This window comes from Pipistrellus kuhlii, unplaced genomic scaffold (assembly GCF_014108245.1).
Source record: "Pipistrellus kuhlii isolate mPipKuh1 unplaced genomic scaffold, mPipKuh1.p scaffold_m20_p_11, whole genome shotgun sequence".
Classification (NCBI taxonomy): domain Eukaryota; kingdom Metazoa; phylum Chordata; class Mammalia; order Chiroptera; family Vespertilionidae; genus Pipistrellus; species Pipistrellus kuhlii.
The window spans coordinates 6,738,253-6,763,477 of record NW_023425416.1 but is presented as its reverse complement, the minus strand read 5'-3'; the positions used below and the strand labels follow the sequence as shown (position 1 = coordinate 6,763,477).

General features: G+C 43.1%; 1 protein-coding gene and 1 long non-coding RNA gene across 6 annotated transcripts; one reads left to right on the top strand and one right to left on the bottom strand.

Moving 5' to 3' along the window:
- Window positions 1–1,447: 1,447 nt before the first annotated feature.
- On the top strand, window positions 1,448–19,798 carry LOC118715049. Of its 3 annotated transcripts, none has more exons than XR_006741067.1 (5): window positions 1,448–1,923; window positions 8,433–8,501; window positions 11,633–15,022; window positions 16,810–16,811; window positions 19,511–19,798. It is a non-coding gene; the product is annotated as an uncharacterized LOC118715049 (long non-coding RNA). The 3 variants fall into 3 exon arrangements; XR_006741068.1 differs by lacking the exon at window positions 1,448–1,923 and adding an exon at window positions 5,226–5,604; XR_004986755.2 differs by lacking the exon at window positions 1,448–1,923 and having other exon boundaries at window positions 7,031–8,501.
- Window positions 9,199–24,648, bottom strand: PSMD6 (proteasome 26S subunit, non-ATPase 6). Of its 3 annotated transcripts, none has more exons than XM_045578963.1 (9): window positions 24,426–24,641; window positions 23,827–24,032; window positions 20,390–20,535; window positions 19,707–19,926; window positions 19,507–19,615; window positions 14,852–15,020; window positions 10,210–10,244; window positions 9,763–9,840; window positions 9,199–9,401 (listed from the first exon to the last, which is right to left on the bottom strand). In XM_045578963.1, exons 1-8 carry the CDS (start codon window positions 24,568–24,570, stop codon window positions 9,794–9,796), a joined length of 1,077 nt encoding a protein of 358 aa, XP_045434919.1. In that variant the 5' UTR covers window positions 24,571–24,641; the 3' UTR covers window positions 9,199–9,401; window positions 9,763–9,793. The 3 variants fall into 3 exon arrangements, 2 of the variants coding, with proteins under 2 accessions (XP_045434919.1, XP_036286535.1); XR_006741066.1 differs by lacking the exon at window positions 10,210–10,244 and adding an exon at window positions 10,639–10,772 and having other exon boundaries at window positions 9,271–9,401; XM_036430642.2 differs by lacking the exon at window positions 10,210–10,244 and having other exon boundaries at window positions 24,426–24,648.
- Window positions 24,649–25,225: the final 577 nt, after the last annotated feature.

Genomic DNA, 25,225 nt, shown 5'->3' with positions numbered 1-25,225 from the left:
CCCCCAGTCCCCCCACTACCCAATGGCCTACCACAGAACAATTCTATGATCTGACCTGTTCTTACTCAAAGTCCTGCTCTTCTTGGTCCCAGTACTGAACACAGTTGCTGACCTTCTATGGGATTGTTATCTTTAGGGAGATTTCGTAGACTTTTCTTGGGACCAAATAAACTTCTGGCTAGAAGTCAACTCGGGATTAATTTAATTAGAATTTAGCCCGGGGGCCCTTACCCTTCATTCTGGCCAGTAGAACTCCTCAGGACCTTGCCGATTTTAGTTTTTTAATGCGCCAGTGAATTACACCCATCGCTGTTAGTCTACATGACCACCCCCCTAAGCCTTCTCTTAACGTCTCCTAAGTCCTCACTATCTCTCTCGAACCCTCAACCTAACATATCACCTCTTGAACACCACCAATCCCTCTCTCGAGCGGGACTGCTGGCTCTGACTTCCCCTCATCAGCTACAACACGGCATCCCCAACCCTGGCATGGGCCAGCTCCAGTCTGTCCTTCCATTATAAGAGACATGGGGGCCCCTGTACCAACTCATGCCTCCGAGAACTCTGTGACTTCCAAATCACAGAATGACAAGAGGAACACTCGCAGGCAGAGCAATTCCATTACTCCAGTCATTAAACCACGTAACTGAACGCTCATCCAGCAAAGCCCCCTCTTAGGACCAGTAACAACCACACTGCCCGAGCATCAGCAGAGCACTCCCTGCAGGCAAGGTTAGGACATCTTGGCCAACGCTTACGCAACTTGACTCTCAGCCTGCAGCCTTCCTCGGCTGGGCTAGCTATTTCGTCATCCAAACGGCCCCTTTCCTGAAACCCATATGATTCTCAGCCTGGCCCATCATCTCAGTGACCTTCCCAATCCTATACCTCCTGGCCCCTTTGCTGCATTAGCTACCCTGGCAGAGTTACAATTCTTAAAACGAACCAGTATCTGCTGTTCTGATTATCCTGGGGAAAGAAGCAGGGCAAAAAACAAAACAAAAAATACCTGTTACCTATGTGGGTTAATGGATTGATATAATGGAGTCAACTGTCTAAATTTCTAACTAAACCTTTTCTTTTTTTTGTGGGGGGTGGGTGATTCTACTCAATCTTTAATCAAGTAGGGACACACACAATCTGCAGTTTTAAGGACAAAGGGAACAGATAAAAGAGAGGAAATTTTAGCTATGGCCAGTGTGGTTCAGTTGTTTGGGCATCTTCCTGTGCATGGAAGGTTTGTCAGTTTGATTCCTGTCAGAGCACATGTGCAGGCTTCAGCTTCTTCCCTGCCAGAGGGGCCTTACCCTTCACTCTGGCCAGTGATACTCCTCAGGACCTTGTCATGTTTTGTTTTTTAATGTGCCATTGCCTTATACATCTGGTTGCAATTACAGCCATCACTGTTAGAGTCTACAATGACTCTTAGCTAGTGAAGAATTATGGCAGAATGGCCCATACTTCTGAGTCCCAGTCCTGGTCCAAGAAAGCATATTCTGATTGTAGCAACTGACCAGCCGACCCGGAGTTCAGTGGCTGGAAGTCAGGGCTGCTGGCTGTATGCTTCCACCTCCTTCCCTGAGCAAAGGCCCATGAGTGGGCCAAGCTGGAGAGCTTATGCCTTCCCCTAACGTGTGAGTCCCCTCCTGTTACACTGAACTGGCCCTTGAGCAGGAGTCAGTGCTGGAGGCTGAACCTTTTCTTTCTGTTTCAGATTCTGAGAATCCTGACTAAGGCAGTGAGGGAAGTGCCCCGCCCCTGGCTCTACCTTCGCAAGCCTGCTTTGTTCCCACGACCCTCAAATACTGCTTCGGAGCGTCTTGCATGTAGCTGTGCTAATCATTAAGGGAATTCAGCTTGTGGCTTGAGTTCTACAAAAACAGCCCTTTACCAGAGAGTGCCTCTCCGGAGGAGATAAGGGAGGTATGTACAAAAACGATGATTGTTTATCAAAGATTTGCAGGAGCCTCTTGACGACTCACGTCAACTAGAGTCAACAGACTGAGGACAAAGGTTCACAACGTTGCTCGGCCCTCTGCAGGAGCCCAGCTGTCTGTGGTCCTCCATCACCTCTCGCCCCTCCCCTTTACCTTCCACTGACAGAAAAGAACCGGAGTTCTGTACTTCCTTCACATGGCTCTGCAGGACCCCAGTGCTGCCTCTTCCTGGCTCGGTGGCTTTCCGAATAAAGTCGCTTTTCTTGCCCCAGCCCATTGTCACTCGACTGAATTCTGTCGTGCAGCAAGCAGAACCAGGACAGGCTTGGCTACAGGCACAGGCACTCCACGTTTTATATCCCACGTCCGGATTTCACAAACTGAAGCCTGTCCTCCATGATCCACAAAGAAGAAAGCCCAGGTGAACTCTGAAGGGGAGAGTATTTGGTGAAAACAGAAGGAGAACCCCTATAAAGAGGGAAGGATCAGATCCGGGAAGACAGAGAGGGATGGACTTGAGATGGTTTCATTAGAAATTGAGACAGTTGACTCCATGAACCCACTTAGGTAACAGATGTTCTTATTGTGTGTGCCCTGCTGCTTTCCCCAGGACCGTTGGATCAGCAGGTATTGCTTGAATGGGGAAGTTATAGGAACTTATGTAGGAAGATTGCCAAAGAGTATGTGAGTGTGTGGCTAAGTGATCGGTGATGCTAAGTTAGGGACTCAAGGAGAGGGCTGGGGCTGTGTAGAACTCACGCAGGCACACTCCAGACAAGCCTTGGGTCCTTCTCCAAGTAACTGTGTACTATTAGACAAGTCAGGTGGTTTGTTCAAGGTCACGGAGCAAAAGTCCACATTCGATTCAACATGGCCTGTAGTAAAGGACTGACACCCAAGGCAGATCCAGGCACCGGCACTATGACAGTGGCCGGGCACTCTTAGGAACAGGAACTGAGTATAGAGTCGGCGTGGAAGTCCAGGTTTCATTTCCAAAATTAAAGCTTGTGATTCCTGGGTCCTGGGTGAGACCTCGCAGTAGAGGGAAAGAGCCCTAGACTTCAGGCTGAGGAACTGTGACGCTGGGATCTTACTGTGTAGGTTGCCATTTCAAATCAGGGCTGAGAGAACGAGCAAGCTCCTCAGTCTGGAGTGGGCGGGAGGGAGTAAGGAGAAGGCGGTGGGGTAGTGAACAGTGAGTTGGTGGTATTGCTGGGTGGTGGGCAGCTTCCAAGAGAAGGCGTTTTGAATGAGGATGGAAACAATGACCAGGAGAGAAAGTGGACTAGGAAGCCACTTCCTCTCAGCCCCAAGTTCCTGAGTGTGTATGAAGAACAGCCTCTAATCTAGGGTTTGTTCTGTTGTTTTGATCTTTGTTTTTAATATATTTTTATTGATGTCAGAGAGGAAAGAAGAGGGAGAGAGAGAGAAATATCAATTGATTGGTTGCCTCCTGCATGCCCCACACTGTGGGTTGAACCCAGGCATGTGCCCTGACTGGGAATCAACCATGACCTCCTGGTTCATAGGTTGTCGCTCAACCATTGAGCCACACTGGCTGGGCTAACCCAGAGGGTTTTGAGAAAGGCAGACTCCTCAGTGGTCTAACTTTATCAGCACTGATATTCTAATTGCAGAAAAAGTGTCTGGGAACCTCTACGAGAAAGGTTGCCCAAGTTGTTAGCACACCACCGACTGAGCGTCTAGGCTCCGTGGTCACTGCACCAGGCAATCTCAGATTTGTGATGTACAGTAGCTGCATTGGAGGCTGATCATTCGGTGGCAAATTGTCTCTTCTATTTCTTATATCCAATCTGTACAAAACAATTATTCCCTTATAAGAGATTTCTGATGATAAGTGGTAAACAAACCTTTGACCCTGTGCTTCAAGCTTACAGTGGGCCTGGACCAAAAGCGCTACAAATTCTGGATATCTTTTGCAGGTCTTCAGAAACACAAGAACAATGCAAACTGTGGCTCTATGGCTTTGCAGCGCAAACAGTGATTATTGGAGCTTGCCTTACTTTCCAGGTTCGTTCCCCATTGCCACGGTGGAGGTCTGAGGTTTGTCCCAGCAGCTGGGAGTTCGATAGCGTTCCGTGAGGGAGCATCACTGCCCCGATCATGGGGACAGAATATTTCAAGGGTCATCTATTAACCCTCTAAAAATAGCTTAAAACAGTTTCAAGGATTGAGAATCATGCAGTTGATTTGCTAATGATCGGTAACCTACCGATCAATCACTGTTAATGCCTGGCTGGGTTCCGGGGACTGTGTTCAGTCATAAACTCAGCGTCCACTGCAGTGATGTGCTCAGTGACGTGCTCGGGGAGGGGCTGCCACAGGCATCCTTGTAGTCACTTGGGGCCGTGAAGTTAGTGCAGATACTTAACAACAGAAAATGATTTTTAGACAGCATGCCCATTCCTAAAAGCCTGCTACTTAGCAAAGTAACATACTGACATGGAACTAAACACACTGAAGTGTTTAGTTAACTTACCATTCCATGATAATCATATTTTCATATTATGCTCTTCCTGACTAAAACCAAAAAATAAGTGAAAACTTAAAAACAACAACAACAAAAAACAACCACAAGCTATATAAATGGAAGCTACCAGAAGTAGGATGAGGGTAAAATTCTTGTCTCATTCTCCTATGATTCCCGCACTGTGGGAAGTACGCGGAACATCACTCGCCTCAATGGGGCCAGTACAGGTGACAGGGCAGCCTGCGAGCTCCATGCTGGAGAACATGTAGCCATTCGCTTGACTGGGAGGGGACCAGTGTAAGCTTGGGATTTTTTAGTTGTCTTTCTGTTTTTATATAGTGGCCATAAATTATTTCCTCGAAAACATCTTGGGGCTGGGATAGTTGCAACCTAAAGGTGACCAGTTGGCAACTCAGTAACATCAGGAGCCTCTTTTGGCACCAGCTGGCTTTAGTTTTTAGCCTTTTGTGTCCCCAACTGTGGGAAATAAGGGTCTGGGCAGGAGCAAGACCAAGCCTTGACTGAACAGCCATTGTTGCTCTCTGATCGCTTCAGTGCAAGTGGTTTTCAGGTGAGATTTTAGGAAAAGGGGTATTTCAGGAAACTGACATTTTAATACTACTTTTTTCCCTGTAGCAGGAATTGCTAATTTTTAGAAAAATATATTTTTATTGGTATCAGAGAGGAAGGGAAAGGGAGAGATAGAAACATCAATGATGATAAAGAATGACTGATGGGCTCCCTTCTGCAGGCCCCACAGGGGATGGAGCCCACAACCCAGGCATGTGCCCTGACCGGGAACGGAACTGTGACCTCCTGGTTCATAGGTTGACACTCAACAACTGAGCCACCATGGCGGGCTCTGCTAATTTTTAAATGGACACAAGGAACAGTACATTCACATCGACCGTTTAACTGATTGTAGGATCATGGGTCTGTGAAGGGTACTTATAATTTCTTCAAGAAACGAGGGATCATTGTAAGGTTCTATAACAAGCACTTTTATAAATCCATAAGCACATACTCTCAAATGCATTAGGCAGAGCCAACATTTTAACAGCCTCCCACCCACCATGCAGCGCACACAGGAAACTCCTTTCGAAGCGGCTCCGATTGCAGATCTCATGGCAAATCAACAGGACAACGCTGATGGCAGCCACTCTCTTGGCCTTTAAGGTAGTGCTTCCAATACTTGACCATTAACTATCTTCTTTGCAACACGTCAGGATTTCCCAGTCCATTAGTATTCCTCTTACTCAAGTCTTATCGTAAATGAATGTTGAATGGTATCTAATTATTTTCTACTGATGGAGATAGTTTTATCCTCTAATATAGGGGTGTCGAACTCAATCAGAGAAGGGGCCAAAATCTAAAATCCAGCCTAAATCGCGGGCCGAATGGTTTACTGAACAGTCATAAACTGTCATTGTGATGGAAACGCAGCGGAATGCAGTGATGACAGCGCGGTGCGGGCCACATTGCAAGGCCTGGTGGGACGGATTTGGCCCGTGGGCCTTGTGTTTGACACATGTGCTCTAATATATACAATCTTTATTGTTGAGAAAATTACAGATGTTCCCCCTATCCATCCTCTTCAGCCCCCTTCCAGTTGGTTCCCCCAACCCCAGCCAGGCCTTTCCCACCCTTCTGTGTCCATATGTAAGATCTTTGGTTAATCTCTTCCCACTACACCTCCATCTCCTTCCCTCAGATTCATCAGTTAGTTCCATGTTTCCATGCTTCTGATCTATTGTATTCACTAGTTTATTTTGTGCATTATATTTGTTCGTTTTTATTTTTAGATTCAATTGTTGATAGATATAGGTATTGCCATTTTATTGTTCATATATTTTATTTTCTCAAGAATACCTTTTAACATTTCATGTTTGGTGGTGATGAACTCCTTTAGCTTTTTGTCTGTGAAGCTCTTTATCTGACCTTCAATTCTAAATGAGAGCTTTGCTGAGTAATCTTGGTTGTAGGTCCTTGCTGTTCATCACTTTGAATATTTCTTGGCGCTCCCTTCTGACCTGCCAAGTTTTTGTTGAGAAATCACCTGACAGTCATACGGGCACCCCCTTGTAGGTAACTGCTTTTCTCTTGCTGCTTTTAAGATTTCTAACCATTGGCATTTTAATCATGATGTGTCTTGGTGTGGGCCTGTTTGGGTTCCTCTTGTTGGGGACTCTATGCTTCCTGGACTTGTAAGTCCATTTCTTTCACCAGGTAAGTTTTCTGTCATTCTTTCTCCAAATAGGTTTTCAATATCTTGTCTCTCTCTTCTCCTTCTCACACCCCCATGTGAATGTTGGTACGCTTTAAGTCTCGTAGGCTCCTTACACTATCTTCATATTTTTAGATTATTTTTTCTTTTTGCTCTTATGATTGGGTGTTCTTTGCTTCCTCATATTCCAGATTTTTTCCCCCTCAGAATTGTCTACTGTTGAATCCCTGTCAATTATTTCAGTACTGTGTGCTTAATTTCTTATTGGTCCTTTTTCATGTTGTTGACATTCTAAGATCCTTGAAAGTCTCACTAAGTCCCTTGAAGTTCTCATGAAGATCCTTGAGTAATCTTATAACCATGGTTTTGAACTCTGTATCCAGCAGTTTGCTTGCTTCCATTTATTTCAAAAAGCTAAAGGAATTCTGTCTCTGCATTTTGGGTACTTCCCTTTGCTTCTATGTATTGGGTAGAGTTGCTATGTCTCGTGGAATTGGTGAGTGGTGTCTCTGTAGGGCCCAGTGGCTCAGCCTCCACTGTGTCCTTAGCTGGGTACTCTAGGTGCATCCCTATGTGGGCTGTGTGCAGTCTTGTAGTTGAGCCTTGATTGCTATTGGTATCACTGCAGGGAATTAACCTCCAGGCCAATTGGCTGAGGACCAGTGGGAGTGTTGCTGTGTGGAAAATACCCCCATGGAGCAGAACTTGCTTCAGTGGGGCTTTGGTGCTCAGTCTATCCCTTGAATGGATGTGTAGTTATAATCTGGTATGCTCTGAAGCTGTCCACCGGATGCATTGTCTCTAGGGCCTCCAGAGAGGTGCCCAGCTGTGAAGCAAGGCAGGCTGGCCTTTTATTGATAGGTTTGGGGCATGCAGTCACCAGCTGCAGCTGGTTTGAGAGATTTTAGAAAAGTCTGAAGCCTGAGCCAAGACAGGCCATTCATATGGAAAAGCTGCTGCAAAGTTTGGGTGGGGCGGGGATCTCAGGCAATCACCAGGGCAGAGAAAACAGGGTGTCGCTGATGGAAACTGACATGGCTGCCAGTCAGCCCTAGAACAGGGAGGTCCCAGCACAGGAAATGACCCTCTGAGGACCCAGTCTGGGAGGAAGCCACCTGAGTTCCTACCTCTATGCCAGACAATCCAGTTCCTCCCCTTGTGTGTGTGGGTTCTCCAGAGGTGCTGCCTAGCGCTGGAGCTCAGAGGAAGAGGGACATGCTGTTTATGTGCAGGCCCTTTAAAAGGAACAGCTGAATCTCTAGCAGCCTCAGTGTCATTTAGCCCCAATCCCCGCTGGTTTTTACAGCCCATTGTTAGAGAATTCTCTTCCCAGCTCTGGGGGTCTGGTGTGGGGCTGGGACCCCTTGTTCCTCACGGAGGCCTCCACAAAGATTATCTCCCATAAGGAAAAACCACACACAGGATGTGCTACCAGCCTCTAGGTGCTCTCTTCTCCAGTTGTAGGACCTTGCATTCAGCGAGCCTTCAGGCAATTTTAAACGATGGTTTATTTCAGTTGTAATTTTGATGTGGTTGTGGGAGGCAGCAAGTACAGGTTTACCTTAGCTGCCACCTTCATTCTCTAATATTTTAATGGATTAGCATATAAACATGCTCTTAAATAAAAAAGCCTCATATACTTCTCTAACTTTTCTAATAAAATATTTCCTATTCTCTAAACTCACCTCTATCAAAACTGTCTTGTCCAAGTTCCCATTCAAAAACCCTGGGACCATCCTTGACTCCTGTTTGCGTCCTCTCCCCCAATCCAATCTTTTAGCAGATCCAGCAGCCTCTACAGTCCATGCCATTACCTGGCATCCCCCCAGCTGAGTGCCCGTGACACAAGGTAAGTCAAATCGGGCCGTGACTCTGCTTAAAACCTCCAGATGTTAGTATGGTCTCTCTCCCCCTCCCTCCTCTTTATGGAAAGATAAGCTTACCACAGACCTGCTGTGATACCCCTCCATACCGTTTCACCCTGTCTCCTTTATCAGGTCTCATATTTTAATCACAGCATAATCCCATCTGAGTTTATTTTATACTTAGGGGAGGGGGAAACACAAGGGACAACTTCCTTTTCCTCACTGCAATTACTGTGGTTCTGTGTGTTGGGGGGAAATCCCTTTGCCAACATGTATAGTTTTTTTTATACCTGTTTACTGAGGGTGGCCTTGGCTCATTCTGGACTGAGGCTATGATAGCCTCCTAAAGACGAACTTCTCATCTTCTGTGAAAGCTTAGGATATCTGTATCTTCTGTCTTTTGTGCGCCAGTGGGAGACACTTCATTTTGGTCTACAATATATAATATGTACTCTTCTTTCTAAAATTCAGGAGGCTTAAGGTAAGCAGTGATGGACTTGTATTAATTACCTCTGTTTTACCACTGAGGCCATTAATATTTGAGCTCAGGTATTATAGAGCCTCTGGCTGTAACCCGTTATACCACAAACCAGAGAGGTTTAAATGACATAAAGGTAACATTTTAACATTACCAGACCCCAAGCTTAATGTAGATATGCTTAAGAAAAAAGTAAACTGACAGAAACAACACAGTATTTCTTTTATACAGCTGAACTGGGCACATAGGAAGTAAGCTATAAAAATCCCAAGTCATTATCTCCAAAAGAAATCCTTTGTTCACATGGTTTTACATATTAATTACTCTGGAAAGTTTCTGAACTCTGTTTAGTAGCAGATCTCCTTTCTTGATAGTTTCTTGGTACTGCCAGTTCTTGCTATCAGGTCTATAAATAAATTCAAGAAAAAAAATGAATTATTTACTAGTCACATTACTCTGTAACAATAGTTGACCTACTTTTAAAAGGCACTTAAGAATGTCCCTAAGTGAAATAAGCCAATCAGAGGAAGACATGGTTTCACTCATGTGTGGAATTTAATGAACAAACTGAACAAGCAAAACAGACAGACTCACACATAGAGCAGGTGGAGGGACTGAGGAAAAACAAAACTCATGGACACAGACAACAGTGTGGGGATGGGGGGGTGGTGGTAGAAGCGGACATAGGGGGATAAATGGTGAGGGAACAAAAATGAAATAGAATAATGTACCTTATTATGGGGAGTATTACACAAATTGAAATGTACCTGTTGGTTTCCACTATTTCATTCACTTTATCTATTTTGCAGTGTAGTCTCCCAGCAGCGATAAATCTGGAGAGTTCCCTAATTGAGAGAAAAAGTCTTTAGCATCTGCCTTATGAGGAATCTTAGGAAACTATAAAATGCACTAAATATACGATTCAATTGTCTTACAAGGTAACACTGAGTTCCCTCCATCCTTAGCTACTGAATGTGTAGAGGCTGAGAAGATTTCTGGGTGTTACAGGACTACCCCCAAAGAGTAAGTCACCTACCAGCATAAACATGACCCCAGAGGTTCACACTCGGATGGAGTGTAGGTGGCAAAGAATGAAACCATTCACAGCAAGTCTTTAAAGCTACAAAGGTGCTCAGAGATAGACACTGAGGAAGGAAAAATAACAGGATTTATTGGGAGCTTGAGACACTTTACCCAGTTTCTTTCAATTTAACTGTTAAGGGGCAGGTAACTCAGAATTTTCAAAATCCTAAAAAGCATGAAGGAGAAAAAAAGAATAGTATGCTACAATAAATTAGGATCAGGAATGCAAAGATGATGGGTTTAATGTGTTGTGAATGTGAAAAAGGTATTTGAGAATCTATATCCATTTATGACCCAAACCTCATAAGATAGCTATTTAAACAACCTGGTTAAGGTTATATACCTCAAAAACCAGCATCAGTAGTGAAACTCCAAATACAGTCTACCTGCTACTGTATAACAGAGGAAAAAAATGTAAATGCCAAGTAATGTACAAAAGCTTTATGAGGACAGCTCTATTATGCTGCTAAAAATAAATGAAAAGACGCCTTTAAAATAAAAATCTATTTGTGTTAAATTTAGAGATTTATACAGGGAGTCCTCCGATTGAAATTAAGTACCAGATTATTCTCCCAGATAGTAAAACAACTTGATCCAAGCACATAAACTCCAACAGAATCAAATTTCTAGCATAAGTGTCATTGCAAATCAATGGGGAAATGTTGGTTTAATCAACAAATGGTGTTGAGAGCCCCTAAGAAAACACATTAAAAAAAAAAATGGATAAACTGGATTATGTAAAGAGAATTTCTACAGAAGACCAAGTCAAAAACTAAAAGACAATGTGTATAAAAGATGTTGCATTATAAAGTAGAAAATACTATAATTCGGGCAAAGTACATATATAAAAAAATCAACTTCACTCATTAAAACCGCAAATTAAAGCTACAGTGAAATGCCACTGTACTGGTGAGAACAAAGTCTAAAGCACCACTGAGGAAGGTCAGGGGCCAGCATCTTGCTTGACACTTACTGAAAAGCAAGCATTACAATTAGATGAAGTGTGTAAAGTGTGCTGCTTTGACTTGTGCTTTAAGAAATGATCAATATACAGTAGTAACTAGTTGCCAGTCACTGGTGAAAGACACAGTATGCTTTGAATTAAGTTATGCCTCGGAAGATTTTAAGCTAGAGGTTATCCTATACTAGCAAGAACTGTAACGTGTTCATTCAGCCTGCTTTATTCTATAATTCAATCAAAATATATTTAACCCAATTGCTACTATTCAATTGCTAGTTTTTGAGTTCTGTGACTGAGTGGCTTTAGGTAAAATCTAAAAATTAAACAGCCCAGCCTGGCAGGCAGGGCTCAGTGGTTGAGATTGGACCTTTGAACCAGGAAGTCACAGTTCTACTCCAGGTCAGGGCACATGTCCAGGTTGCAGGCTGGATCCTCAGTAGGGGGCATGCAGGAGGCAGCTATCAATGATTTTCAAAGGTTTCTCTCTCTTTCCCTGTCCCTTCTTCTCTGAAGTCAATAAAAGTATTTTATACGTAAAATAAAATTAAACAAGATCAGCATGGTTTCTAAACTCATTTATATTTATATTCCAGGAAAGCAGTTGGATCTCTAGACTGAAGCTCTTATTCTGGGACTGAAGTACACAGAATTACACAATCAAGTTCAATCATCTCCAGCTCTCGTAGGCTTACCCAAAGCTACAGAACAGGAAAGAAAACGTCTCAAGAAAAACCTTGATGTTCTGATGTAGGAACAAGATACCAGGCAGCCCGATACAGACACTACACTGGATCTGACTTACAAGCAAACTGACTCAAGAATGCCCTCTGCTGAGCTTCCATTTACTGTTGGGCTCTTCTAGAGCCTGCCTGCTGACAGTCCCGTTCTCCGTTCCATTATCACCAGACCAGCTGAGGCAGCGAGAGATGAAGACCCAATGAGATCCTTGTAGGCTGAGCTCAGTGGACTCCTGTACATCTTACCACACACTCCATCTAGCACAACTAGGCCATTCATTTCTCAAACACATCCCTAATTTATTTGTGGTATTCCATCACTTCCTACTAAAATCCTAAATATGCAATGACATTTGGTCTAAATGCTCACAAGAAACCATCTGTGGATGTGTCCATTTCTCAAGCACTTGGGCCAAATATCAACCCCCAGTTACACTCATTCTAAACTCTGTGTGCCAGGAGTAATCTGGGCACAGCTTTTCGGGTTATAACAAAGTTTAACTCCTAGAGCCCAACCTTGGCACTGAAGTCCCATTCCCTGCTTAAAATCCAAACTATTTTTTTCTCTTCTCCCTATGTGCTAGTCAAACATGTCCCAAGATTACTGTCCCCCAGCATGGTGCCTCACAACAGATATCTAGTAACGATGAACTGAGTATTTACTGACTAAACAAAACCTCTAAAATAAATATGCATCCCAAGTTTCAAATAAAAGACCTATCAACAAGCCCTAGCCAATTTGGCTCAGTGAATAGAGCATCAACCCTCGAACTGAAGAATCCTAGGTCCGATTTCCAGTCAAGGGCATGTACCTTGGTTGCAGGCTCGATCCCTGGCCTTGCTCAGGGTGCATGCAGGAGGCAACCAATCGATGTCTCTCTCACATCGATGTTTGTCTCTCCCCATCCCTATCACTCTAAAAAAAAAGATTCCTCAGGTGAGGATTAATATAAAATATAAAAAGGATTTCACCTAGGCTGGCCAGGATGACTTAACGGTTCAACGTTGACCCTCGACCCCTGTACCAAGAGTTGGATTCCCAGTCAGGGCACATGCCCAGGTTGCTGACTCGATCCCCAGTAGGGGGTGTGCAAGAGGCAGCAGATGGATGTTTCTCCATCTTCCTTTCCCTCTCTAAAAATCAATAAAAACATTAAAAAATAAAAAGTCTCACCTCAGATAAATTTTTATGGTGGGGAAAAAAGAACCCATGAAAACCCAGACTTGAAGCAGATAAAACATGACTTTTCTAGGTAACAACCATTAGAGTTGAGTGGTACAATCTGTCTCGAGAGCTGATCTTAGAAAAGGAAAAAAACAGCAAAAACAATTTAAATACCACCTACCTTGAAATGTGCCACATGCTTAGAATTAAAATGTCATTTTATAATGACTTAAAGAATACTGCAATATATGTCTCTGAATGGCACTGCCCTGCTTCCAATGTTCCTGAATCCGAGCTTCACGTGGCCCACAATCAGTGACGGCTGTCACAGCACACCGTGGTTAAACTGAGGGGCAGACCTGCCCAAGGCCACGCCGCTCTTCAGTGGCTGACTCAGGAGACAGGCCACCCCATCTTCATGCATTTGCTCTCTCCTCCCACTGATTCATGAAAACCATTAATAATAGCCACCCCCATCCTAGTAACTAACTCTCATGGTTACCAGGCAAATCTCATGGACTAGTTAATTCAGAAATGAAACAAAACCAACCTGGGGTACCAGCCGTCGTCTTTGGTAAGGAGACTTTTTAAAACGCAGAAACATTACTACCAATGCCTTTTTCTTTAAAAGAAGGGAGTGTGGGTGTCTCTGGTGATGGCTCCCTTATCAGTGTGGGTTACACTTATGATAAGATTTGTGCATTTCACTGAATGCACATATTACCTCAAAGCAAGCCCATAAGCAAATGCTGAAGTTTAGGGATAAAATGAACAGGAGCCTGAAACTTACTATGAAGTAGTTAAAAAACAAGATGAACAGGTAGGAGATAAAGCAAATATAACAAAGAACTAGACAACCAAGGATATATGGGAATTTACTATGTAATTCTTCAGAATTTTCTGCATGCTTGAAAAATTTTTGAAATATCAGGAAAAACACCACTAAAAAGAAAATGGTCTTATTTAAGTGATATGCAGCTGCACTTAGCTATCTAAACACCAAGTTTTCTTCTTGTGGGCCACTGAAAACTACACCATGAGCATTTAAAAGACGGTGCTCACCTACACTCCCACTCTTCTCATCCCAGCCACCATATCATCTCCGGGAGGTGTTCTCTTGGTCTGTGTGAGCATGGAATCACTTCACTCCTATGCTTAAAATTCTCTGCTGAAACAGGTTTGGCTCAGTGGATAGAGCATCAGCCTGCGGACTGAAAGTTCCCGTCAAGGGCATGTCCCCAGTGCGGGGTGTGCGGGAGGCAGCTGATCAATGTTTCTCTTTAATTGATGTATCTAACTCTATCCCCCTCTGTAAAAACTCAATAAAATATATATTTTTAAAAAATTCTCCAATGGCTCCCCACTGCACAGAGATTCAAACCCAAGCTCCATATCATGGCCTACGGGCCCTACACAAATCTCCAAGAGCCACCCCTTTCAGCCACACACCTTTCTATTCCATTTTATTCTCTCTGTAGACTCATTTCTGTCTTAAATGAGGAGAGGCAGCTTACGATAAAAATCCACAGGATCTAAAATAATGGGAACCATATTGTAATGGCTTAGCAAGTATTTGAAGAATCAAAGTGCTACAGGCACCATATTTAACAACCAATTTGACCAGAATTACAGCAGCAGCCTAAAAACTGGAAAGCATTGAAATAGGACCTAACGTGAATTTTATGATAGAGATCGAGTGTCATTCCTGCCATGGCTGGGTGGCCCAGAAAGAAGGAGCCGCAGACTAATAACAGCTGGTCTAACACCTTTTGCAAAATCACTTATCCTCTCTACAACTCTGTTAATAGAAGGGGCACACCATGAAGGCAGAGATGACAAATGTAACTGATTTGATAATGATCTTAAGGTAACTGTAAAAACTGAGTTAGCATAATGCTGTGTAAACTTACTGATCAATGAATTCCACGCCAACACCAAAGGCTTCTGCCATGTAGCCGAGGGTTAATGACCTGTATGATTCCAGCAGCTGGCTGTAGGCATGAATTCTCATTTCTCTCACATAGTACCGATAGTGAGGAGCAAAAAGCCAGTCCTTTTTCATTTCCTGTTCCACAACAGCTGTAATGAATAAGATGACAAATTATAACTTTCCCTTTCGGATAAATAGGTAACTAGAGGACACATTTACAATATAAGAATTAATAGCCTTGATCTATAAAGAGCTATTATCAGTAAATAAAAAAAATATTAATTGAACAGTAAAAGGTACACAGGACATTTATGAACAATTCATGTAAGTACAGATTACTTTACTGAATAACTACTACCAATCACTGCTCTAAATAGTGAAGATATGACAGTAAGCCAAAACACAAGATCCTGCTGCCATAGAAACTACACTTTCAAATAGCAGAGAGAGGCAAAAAATTAAGTACCCTCAGAGACCACCACGTTCTGTGAAAAAAGGGATCCGACAGGTGTGACGAGGAGGCCCCCCATGGACTGGGGTGGACAGGGAAGCGCTTTCTGAGGAGCTGGCCAAGCAGAGAGCAGAAGACAGAGCAGGCAGGTGACAGGAGGAGCCTGGCTAGGCTCAGGTATCAAGTGTGCCCAGGAGGACAGACTCAGAAGGTGGCAGGGAGACAACGACAGGGCTATGGAACATGAGAGAACAAGAATATACAGTACTGTGTTTCTGGCTTGAACAAGATCAAAATCTCTGGAGAAGAAACAGACTTTATTTATGGAGGTGGTTTTGGGGGAGGTCAGGAGTGGAATGGGGTTTTGGCAGTGTTCCAGTGGATTCCCCTATTAGACAGTGAGTGAAGGTATCAAGGAAATGGTTATGCATTGGTCTGGTGCTCGATGGGAAGGAAATTGGAGGCTGGAGGCAGGAATTTGGGAATCACTACCATCCAGGTGTATGATGACAGAATGGAGAGAGAGAAAAGGGCAATAACCAAGTCTAGGACAGTCAGTACTGAGAGGTCTCACAAAGGATGGGGCCATAAAGTTGTGGCAAGAAGCAAAGAATAGTCCACATCAAAGCAGAGGGAACACATTTAGCAACATGGAGATCGATGGCCCTAAACACGAGATGGTGTTCAGTCTCACTAAGAGAAGAAATTCATAACCCTGGCCGATGTTGGTCAGTGGTTAGAATGTCGTGGGTTCAATTCCTGGTCAAGGGCATATACCTGGGTTGCAGGTTCCATTCCTGACCCGTCAGGGAATGTGTGGAAGGCAAGTAGTTTTTGTGTCTCAAGGCATTGAAAAATACATTAGTATTTTTCTCCCTTACTCTCCATCCCTCTCTCCCTCCCTTACACTCTCTAAAAATAAATGGAAACATTTTCTCAGGTGATTATTAACAAAAACAAATATCAAATCACTGTTATACACCTTAAACATATATAGTATCAATTACATATCAATAAAATTAGGGGGAAATATGGCAAAGAAAACCTACAGAACAGGATGGGGAGAGAAATGTTTTCCAACATAAAATACCTTCTATTTTTTATGTGTCATTTAAAAGAAGACTAAAGCCCTAGCTGGTTTGGCTCAGTGAATAGTTTCAGCCTGCGGACTGAAGGGTCCTAGGTTTGATCCTGGTCAAGGGCACATGCCTGGGTTGTGGGCTTGATACCCAGGAGGGAGCGTTGTAGGAGGCAGCCAATCATTGATTCTCTCTCATCACTGATGTTTCTATCTCTCCCTCTCCCTTCCTCTCTGAAATAATATATATATATATATTATATTTAAAAAAAAAGACTAAAAAGTTCAATGAGAAAACTATCTTTAGGAAAAAAAAAAAGCATAAAACATCAATAAAATTACTCTTCTCTCAAACTGGCTAAGATATTGGGGGAAGGGGATAGATTCTCAAATGATGTTTAAGTGAGAGAAGTACAATATACCTGGAGGGCAACCATGATCAAGATGAAATGTATTTACCCTTTGCAAAACTCATTTTCTTGAATTTTTTCCTACGGAATTAACAAGCGAATGTGGAAAAGATGCATTGTAAACAAGTGTTCAAAACAAGGCTGCTTGTAACGGGGAAAAATTGGACACATAACTTTTTATCAGTGAAGGGTAAAGTATGGCACATCTAATACAATGAAGTATTAGAAGGTCCTTAAATGAAAGCTACAAGGCGCACCACCTGTGCTATCTGCCACTACACACACACTCAGCCTGATAAATGACAGCCACTTAAAAACACTCACTGACTCAATGACCACCTATTTGTAGAGTGACATGAAAAGATAAACACATTATATTGTGGAAAGAAAAAAAAAAACTACTTAGAAAAACAGCATATAAAATGCACCCACATGTTTAAAGGTGTTTCCAGTATCTCTAAACACTACTGCCGGACGGACACACTTGAAACCTGCCGACAGCGGCTGACTAGGGAAAGGACCCTGGCAATCATAGGTGAGGGAAGCCTTCTTGTATACATGACACTGTTTGAAATTTTCCCACATGCACACAGAACCTTGTTTTTTTTTTTTTGTTTGTTTGTTTTTTTAGTTACACATAAATGAATAAAAGGTCTGGAAGGGTAAGTAACAAAATCTTAAAATGGTTATCTCTGGGAGAATGTTACGTGAGTAAATGTGTATATGGATTTGGGTATAAGATGGGATACAATACCTCTCATTTTCTCAGTTTTGTTTGTTTTTAAATATATTTATTGGCCGCGACCGGTTTGGCTCAATGGATAGAGCGTCGGCTTGGGGACTGAAGGGTCCCGGGTTCGATTCTGGTCAAGGGCATGTACCTTGGTTGCGGGCATATCCCCAGTAGGGGGTGTGCAAGAGGCAGCTGATTGATGACTCTCTCATCGATGTTTCTAACTCTCTATCTCTCTCCCTTCCTCTCTGTACAAAATCAATAAAATATATTAAAAGAAAAAAAATATATATATATATTTATTGATTTCAGAAGGGAAAGGAGAGGGAGAGATAGAAACATCGATGAGATTCATCGATGAGAGAGAATCATCGATTGGCTGCCTCCTGCATGCCCCCTACCAGGGATCAAGCCTACAACTTGGGCATGTGCCCTGACCAGGAATGGAACCATGACCTCCTAGTTCATAGGTCGATGCTCAACCATTGAGCACACCAGGCGGGCAATTTATTTTTAATTTTTAAAAACAATCATGTATTACAATGCTATTTCTTTTCTCATATAAAATATTTTAAAGCATAGTCCATGAATATCTGGAGACGCAAACAGTCTTACAAAGCCAAAGAAATCCTAGTGTCTCACTATATGAAAACAGAACAAGTAATACAATAGATGACTATCATGTAAAGGAAATATGCTGTCTTCTTCATTTAAAATATCTGGGAGATGTATAAAATTGGTAAAGATAAAAAGTTTCATGGGATAGTGTTGAAATAAAAGGTTGCTAATAGTATTTATTATAGCATATTTCTAACAGTCAAAAACTGGAGACAATCCAAATGTCCATCAACTAATGAATAAACAAATTGCAGTACATCAATTCAATGGAATATCATTCAACCATGCAAATAAATGAAGCACTGATATGACACATGCTAAAACATGGATGGCCCATGAAAGCATTGTGCTTCTGTCAGGCACAAAAGGCCATGAAATGTCCAGAACAAGTAAATCCAGATAGAAAGCTTAGTGGTTGTAGGGGGCCAGAGGGAAAAATGGGAAGTCACTGCTAATGCATACAGGTTTCCTTTGGGGTGATAGACATGTTCTCAAATTGATGACAGTTGTTGCATAACCTTGTCCACATACTAAAACCACTGAGGCCCTAACTGGTTTAGCTCAGTGGATAGAGCGTCGACCTGCGGACTGAAGGGTCCCAGTCAAGGGTATGTACCTTGGTTGTGGGCACATCCCCAGTGTGGAGTGTGCAGGAGGCAGTTGATTGATGTTTCTAACTCTCTAGCCCTCTCCCTTCCTCTCTGTAAAAAAATCAGTAAAGTATATTTTTAAAAAGTAAAAAAAAATAAAACCATTGAGTTATACTTTAAAATGGTGAATTTTATGGTATATAATTTATATCTCAATAAGAGGAAGGGGCGTAAAATAAGGACTCCAGGAGTGCAGAGAAGGTATTTGCTCTGACTGAGCAGAGTAATGACCAGGAGATCGATCCACAAGCATGAGAAAGGGAGTATAGCAATTCTGCAATACAACCTCGTGGGCGAACCAGATATGTGTACCCAAAGGGCCCTGTTCCCATTACAGGAGGTAGAGCATCTGAATTCTCATAAAGCTGCCTCATACGTACGCATCAATAAGCACTCCGTAAACACTGGACCAAAACCCACTCTAAAATAGAATGATCACCATTTGGAGTGCCTCTCACCCCAACTTTGTGAATGCCATCTAACCACGTAACCAACGTTTTCTGAAATTTGCAGCATTACCAAGAGAAGTATATCAATGCCAAGTTCTTTAAGTTTTAGGATTCCCCTCTAACCAAAAATGGGCAAAAGATTAGCTACACTGATCAAGACCTATGTGGAAAGTCACCTAGGTCCTCCGACAACAGGTCAGGGTCCAGATGAAGACAGATAATCACGATGAGCATCTCTCTCCTTACCTAGCGACTGGAAGAAAACGGAGTAGCGGCATTCGTAGAGTGAAAACAGATACTGCCGAACTGCTGGAAGGCTGTGCAGCACTTCAAGAATCTCTGCTCCTTTAATAACCTAGGAGTTAAAAAAGAGCATGCTTTAATAATGTTCTGTATTCAAGTTAGAAAAGCATCTTTAAATGTGAATGCGAGAGATTCAGCATTACCTTTTCCCTGAGGTCTGGTCTTTCTAAGGCAATCATGCTGACATAGACAGTGTAAGTCACGAAGGTTTTATAATCCATGAGCTCATAGGACGTAAATGTGGAGACAGTGTCAAGGAAGAGTTCAGCTGCCTGTTTGAAGTCACGAATAGCCACACAGTAAAGACCTTGATATACTTTCAGGCGGTTTCTCCTGTCCCAGTCTCCTCCTTCCTCTATTAAACTGTAAAATAAACACCAGTAATTTACACATCTAGACATAGACCAGTGTTTCTCAAACTTTTGACGTATGTGTACCCCTTCTATAATTTTCATAATGCTGAGTACCCCTCTACTCATGAGAACGTCTAATTAGGCGCAGCTAAGCACAGTGCAGTGTATATCCCCACCAAACTCTTCCCGTACCCCTGGCGGTACGCGTACCACACTTTGGGAAACACTGACATAGACAATGCCACTTTTTACAAGTTTTATGTTGTTTTCAAAGAGAAAACAACTTTTTATGTTATTTTAAAAGAGAAAACAACTTTTAACAACTCAAAAGGGCATTTAAGAAAAATATTTTACTAAATATATTATTTTACCAAATTTAGTAATTGTAGTAAAAACAGGCAAATTTCTTACATTAATCTCTTGTTTATAGCATCATAATTTAGACAGAATATAACCCCACTGCTAACAAGTACCTTTTGGCCTTTTCTGTGTTTCGAGTGATAAGATCATTATCCATATAAAACAAGCCAATCCTAAGGAGATAGAACACAATATCCAGTCGGTGACCTAGCGCCACAGTTTTGTCATAAGTCTTGCGAAAAGCTGTCAGAGCACCCTCCTGTCGAGAAAAATCAAGGCAACAGGTGAGAAAAGATTAAAAGTTTCAAAAGCTATCTGCTAGCCGAGATTTTCTTAACAATGGATAGGGTGGGGTGTGGGGAGGTACAGGTAGGAAGAGAGATGACACAAGATGGCCATGAGCTGGTCATTGTTGAAGCTGGGTGATAATCGTACAGGGGTGCATTATACTATTCTCTCTACTTGTATCAAGTACAAACACACACACCAGCTATGGCCAAGCACATCTAGAAGACAATATGCACTGTGTAATAAGTTATTTCCACTGCCTTAAAATATGGACCTGAATAAAATCATGTGTTCCTACTTGGTACTTTTATTATATATCTGACTTTGTTTTGGTAATTATTAGTTATACCTCATAAATTCATAAAAGGGACTGGCAGAAAAGTAATGGGTACGCCCACCACTAAGATTTTGGTTTCTGAAGACTATCTCTTACTAAAAGAAATCAGGGATCCTAGGAAAAATAGATGATTCCCCACTTGGAAGAAAAAATAACAGGTGAGCCTGTGGGTCTTGCTGTATGACTAATGAGATCATGTCAAAATGACAAGAAGCCTTCTTGAAGGAACTCCCACGAACAAATCTGAAACAAATTGAGCATCATAACGAACAATAACTATAATCAGTGCTAACACAGACACTAACAAAAATCCATTAAGTCCATTATTTAGTAATTACCAAAAAAAAAAAGAGTAAGCAGGCGGGGCCTTGGCAGGTAGCTCAGTTGGTTTGAGCATCAAACTGATATGCCAAGGCTGTGGTTCAATCCCCAGCCAGAGCACACACATGAATCAACTGATAAATGCATAAATAAGTAGAACAACAAAAATCTGTTTCTCTCTCTTTCTCTCTCTCAAAAATAAACAAACAAACAAACAAACAAAAATCCAACAAATAGAAAGCTGTTCTTTTTAGAATGCTACTTGAAAAACGTATCAATACAATACTAGAACATCACAAATTTACAACCTGCCTGATTCTGACTTAAGCATGGCCTCAGTGAAATTCCTCAGTGCCTGACTAAAAGTATGAAGTTTCTCATTCAGACCCTGGACGACACATGGGGGACGTCCCCGCCCTCGCTCACTGGGACGCACTGTGCTCCCTCGGGCTGGGCTGGTGTCTGCAGGGCCTGAAGCTACGGCCAAAGCCATCAAGCAGCACACCCTGGAAGAGACCCAGATGCACAACCACAAAGGAGCACGTGGTGTATGACTTGACCTAGTGTTTGGAGGAGCATGTGGTAGGGAAGAAGTCTTTTGGGACCAAACTGAAGTGATGCAAATGAAAACTCTGAGGACATCGGGCACTGTACAGATGCCAGAAAATTGTCCGAAACAGCTATCATTGGGGGGCTGCATCCCCATGACCGATCAAAGATAACCAAGCCTCCGGAAACTCTTCTTGCTACGGTTGCCTCTAATCCTAGCTGGCCGACCAACTGGTGATCCTATCCATCTCGGCCCTGGCGCTGGCCCTGGCCCTCTAACCAGCAGAAGACTAAACACATCCTCAAAAGCCACTGGAAGAAAAGGCTGCTTTGAATCAGGAAGAAAGAAGCCAGTGTTAACTAAACCTTCACCTGAAAAAACTCATTACCTGTTTCCCTTTATTCCTACGTTAGAAACAACCCAAACCAAGAACTATTCTGTCCTCTCTACTCTTGAACTTTGCAGTGTGCCTTTTTATTCACCAACTATTTCAATGTTCCATGACTCCCAGAGACATGACCTTTAAAAAATATACCCGGCTTTCCAAACAAACAATGTTTCTTATTCACGTGTAATAATGAATATCTTCTTTAAAACCAAACCACAGCACAACCTAGAAAACCACACAAGCCATTAGCTCTATTTTCAGTGTTGAGCATTTTCCATGAACAAATCTTAACTTTATAATCAGAAGAGGAACACTTGTTTTAAATTTATTTTAACATTTAAGCACTTTGTGCCTGGTTCTAATCTAAGCTCTTTATCTTTAATCTGAATAAGTAGGAACTATCATTATCCCTATTTAACAGCTGAGGAAACTGAGGACCCAGTAACTTAGAACTGCAGAAACAAGAAACAGAACCTCTCTTATTCAAAAGCCCACAATAGATATTTTTTACATTAACACCATGTCATCTGTCTTCTAAATACTTCAGGGTGCAGTGCTTACAAGTAAAGACAAACCCTACCCTCTAAACCAACTGGTTGGCAAACGCTGCTCTTAACCACCATTACACAACTAAATTTTTTTAAAAATTTAAAGATCTCACTCACTGACAACAGAGTATAAAATAGGAGGTCTGCTTTATGGAAAAAATGGCCACACGTATTAAGATAAAAATTGTTCCTGTCTCAGCAATTTCATTTCACGGAATATACCCTAAACATTAGCACACACACAAACATGTTTTTACAGCAGCAGCGTGCAGTAGCAGAAACAGCTGAAAAACAACAGAAACAGCTGCAAACAACATCCATGCCCATCAATAGCCGAATAGCTAAGGAAACTGGCAGAGCCCGGCAATGGACTGAGAGCTAGCAGTTAACCAGAATGAGCAAGATTTATGTCCATGAACAGGGCAAATCACTCAGAAATAATGCTGATTGGGAGAGAAAAAAAAAAGCAAGCAGGACAATAGAATACACCACTTATTATTTTAAGATTTAAACACATACTATATATGTGTGTGTGTGTGTATATATGTATGTATGTGTGTGTGTGTGTGTATATATATATATATATATATATATATATATATGCCTGTAAATGGACAATAAAAGAACTAAAAAGGTTATCTTTGAGGAGGTAGGAACAAAGACCAACTAGAGTTTTAACGTTAACTGTTTTAGTTACTTAAACTACTACTTATTTAAATAATTATTTTTAAAATGTTCCAGAACCAATACTTACCAACCAAGATAATGTAAGAAAAGTGAACTACTGAAAATGATCCCGATTTTGTAAAAGCAGTGAAAACACACACCCACACCCACACCCACACCCACACATCTCTGCCTGTTCCCCGTTTTCCTTGGTCTGGAGAGAGCTGGGAAGCACACACACCTGGCTGCTGTTTGTGGGCAGGTGATGGGGGGAGCAAGAAGACTACTAGCTTTTCTTTATTCATCTTTGTACTGATTCCCTCGTGCAGGGAAGCGTGTACGTAGTTACTTTCGTACCTTTTCAAAGGACACTGATTTCAAAATAAGGCATTATGAACCTACAGCAGTGGCCATTCTAGACCCTACAAAGAGGGGAACCCATCTCCATTCACCTTGTCGCCTATCCGGCACAGGTACTCCGCCTTCGTCATCATTGCATCGCGGATTTCGCTCTCCCCGAGATTCTTCTCTGCATCTTCCAGCTCCTCATCCAAACGCTTCAGCTCTTCTTCATTTGCCTTCTTCATCTTACTGAGCAGGTCCACGTCCACCTGCCAGTCGAGGGATTTGCACAACGCTTCGTAGTAAGGAGCCATGTCTGAGAACCAAAGAGGGACGTGACTGGTGAGTGGGGCATCCCTGAGTCTCCCACCCGCGACCAGGGAGGAATGGGGCAGCGCTGTAAGGGGCTGGGCACAGTGCAAACGCCTGCTGCGGGCAGGTGTGCATCGGGGCCAGTGCCCACACCGCCAACCTCTGCTGGGCTGTGTGCTGGCACCCCTCTGGGCGCCCTGTGTTCCCGGGGAAGGGGAAGGGAAAAGGGTCGGCGTGCCCATGCACAGAGTCACGTGTCAAAGGAACACAGGCCAGCGCACTGACTGCTACAGGCACCGACCCCAACCCGCCCCTTCGCAGGAAAGCCTAACTCCCCCCCCAGGCCAGCCCAGCCCAGCCCAAGTGTAGGCCGCTGACTCGGCGGCGCGGGCCTCACTGTTGTCGCGGACGGCCGCCATCAGCTCCTCGCGCACGGCCGCGTCCCCGCGGTGCCCCGGCAGGCTGAGCAGGAAGCGCAGCTGCGCGATGCGCAGGTCGGGGTTCTTGGGCAGACCCTCCTCCTCCAGGTTCTCCAGCGGCATCGCGGCGGCGGCTCAGCAGACCGACTCAGCGAAGACACACGGAGGCGGCGGCGGCGGAAGCGGAAGCTGGCGGAGTCGGCGAGTGCGCCTGGCCGCCGCCAGCCGGCTTCCGGCACCGGGTCGGTCTCCGCCCGCAGCGGCCCCTGCTGGCCACCTCCGGGATCGCCCCGCCGCCCGCGCCGTGCGCACTGTGCTGAGCTCTCTACCACAATTCCAAAGTTCCATCTCCTGAACCTCTTCCTCCCTCCCTTTTTTGCTATTTTACTTTTCATTCCGTTTGTAATTGATAGGAGCCGACAATCTTTTGAAGATTTGGAAAATATAACAACAACAACAAAAATTAAAATAATTACCACAATTTGAGAGGTCCTTCCTTACTCTTTGGCCTTTTTCTTTTATGTGTGCCATCTCATTTTAATCCTCTCAATACTAAGAGGTGGCTCTGTCAGCCCATTTTGTAGATAAGAAAGCGGAGGCGCAAAGAGTTAGGGAACATAATCATCCAAACTTAGGTAACAGCTGTGTAGAAATGTCTGCATAAAAAAACCAGTCTGTAGCTCCAAAAACCATGTTCTTCCTGCTGTTCTAAGAAAACGGCACCCAGAATTCCAGTCTTAATACATCATGTTGTTTTATGCATCATTTAAATCACTGC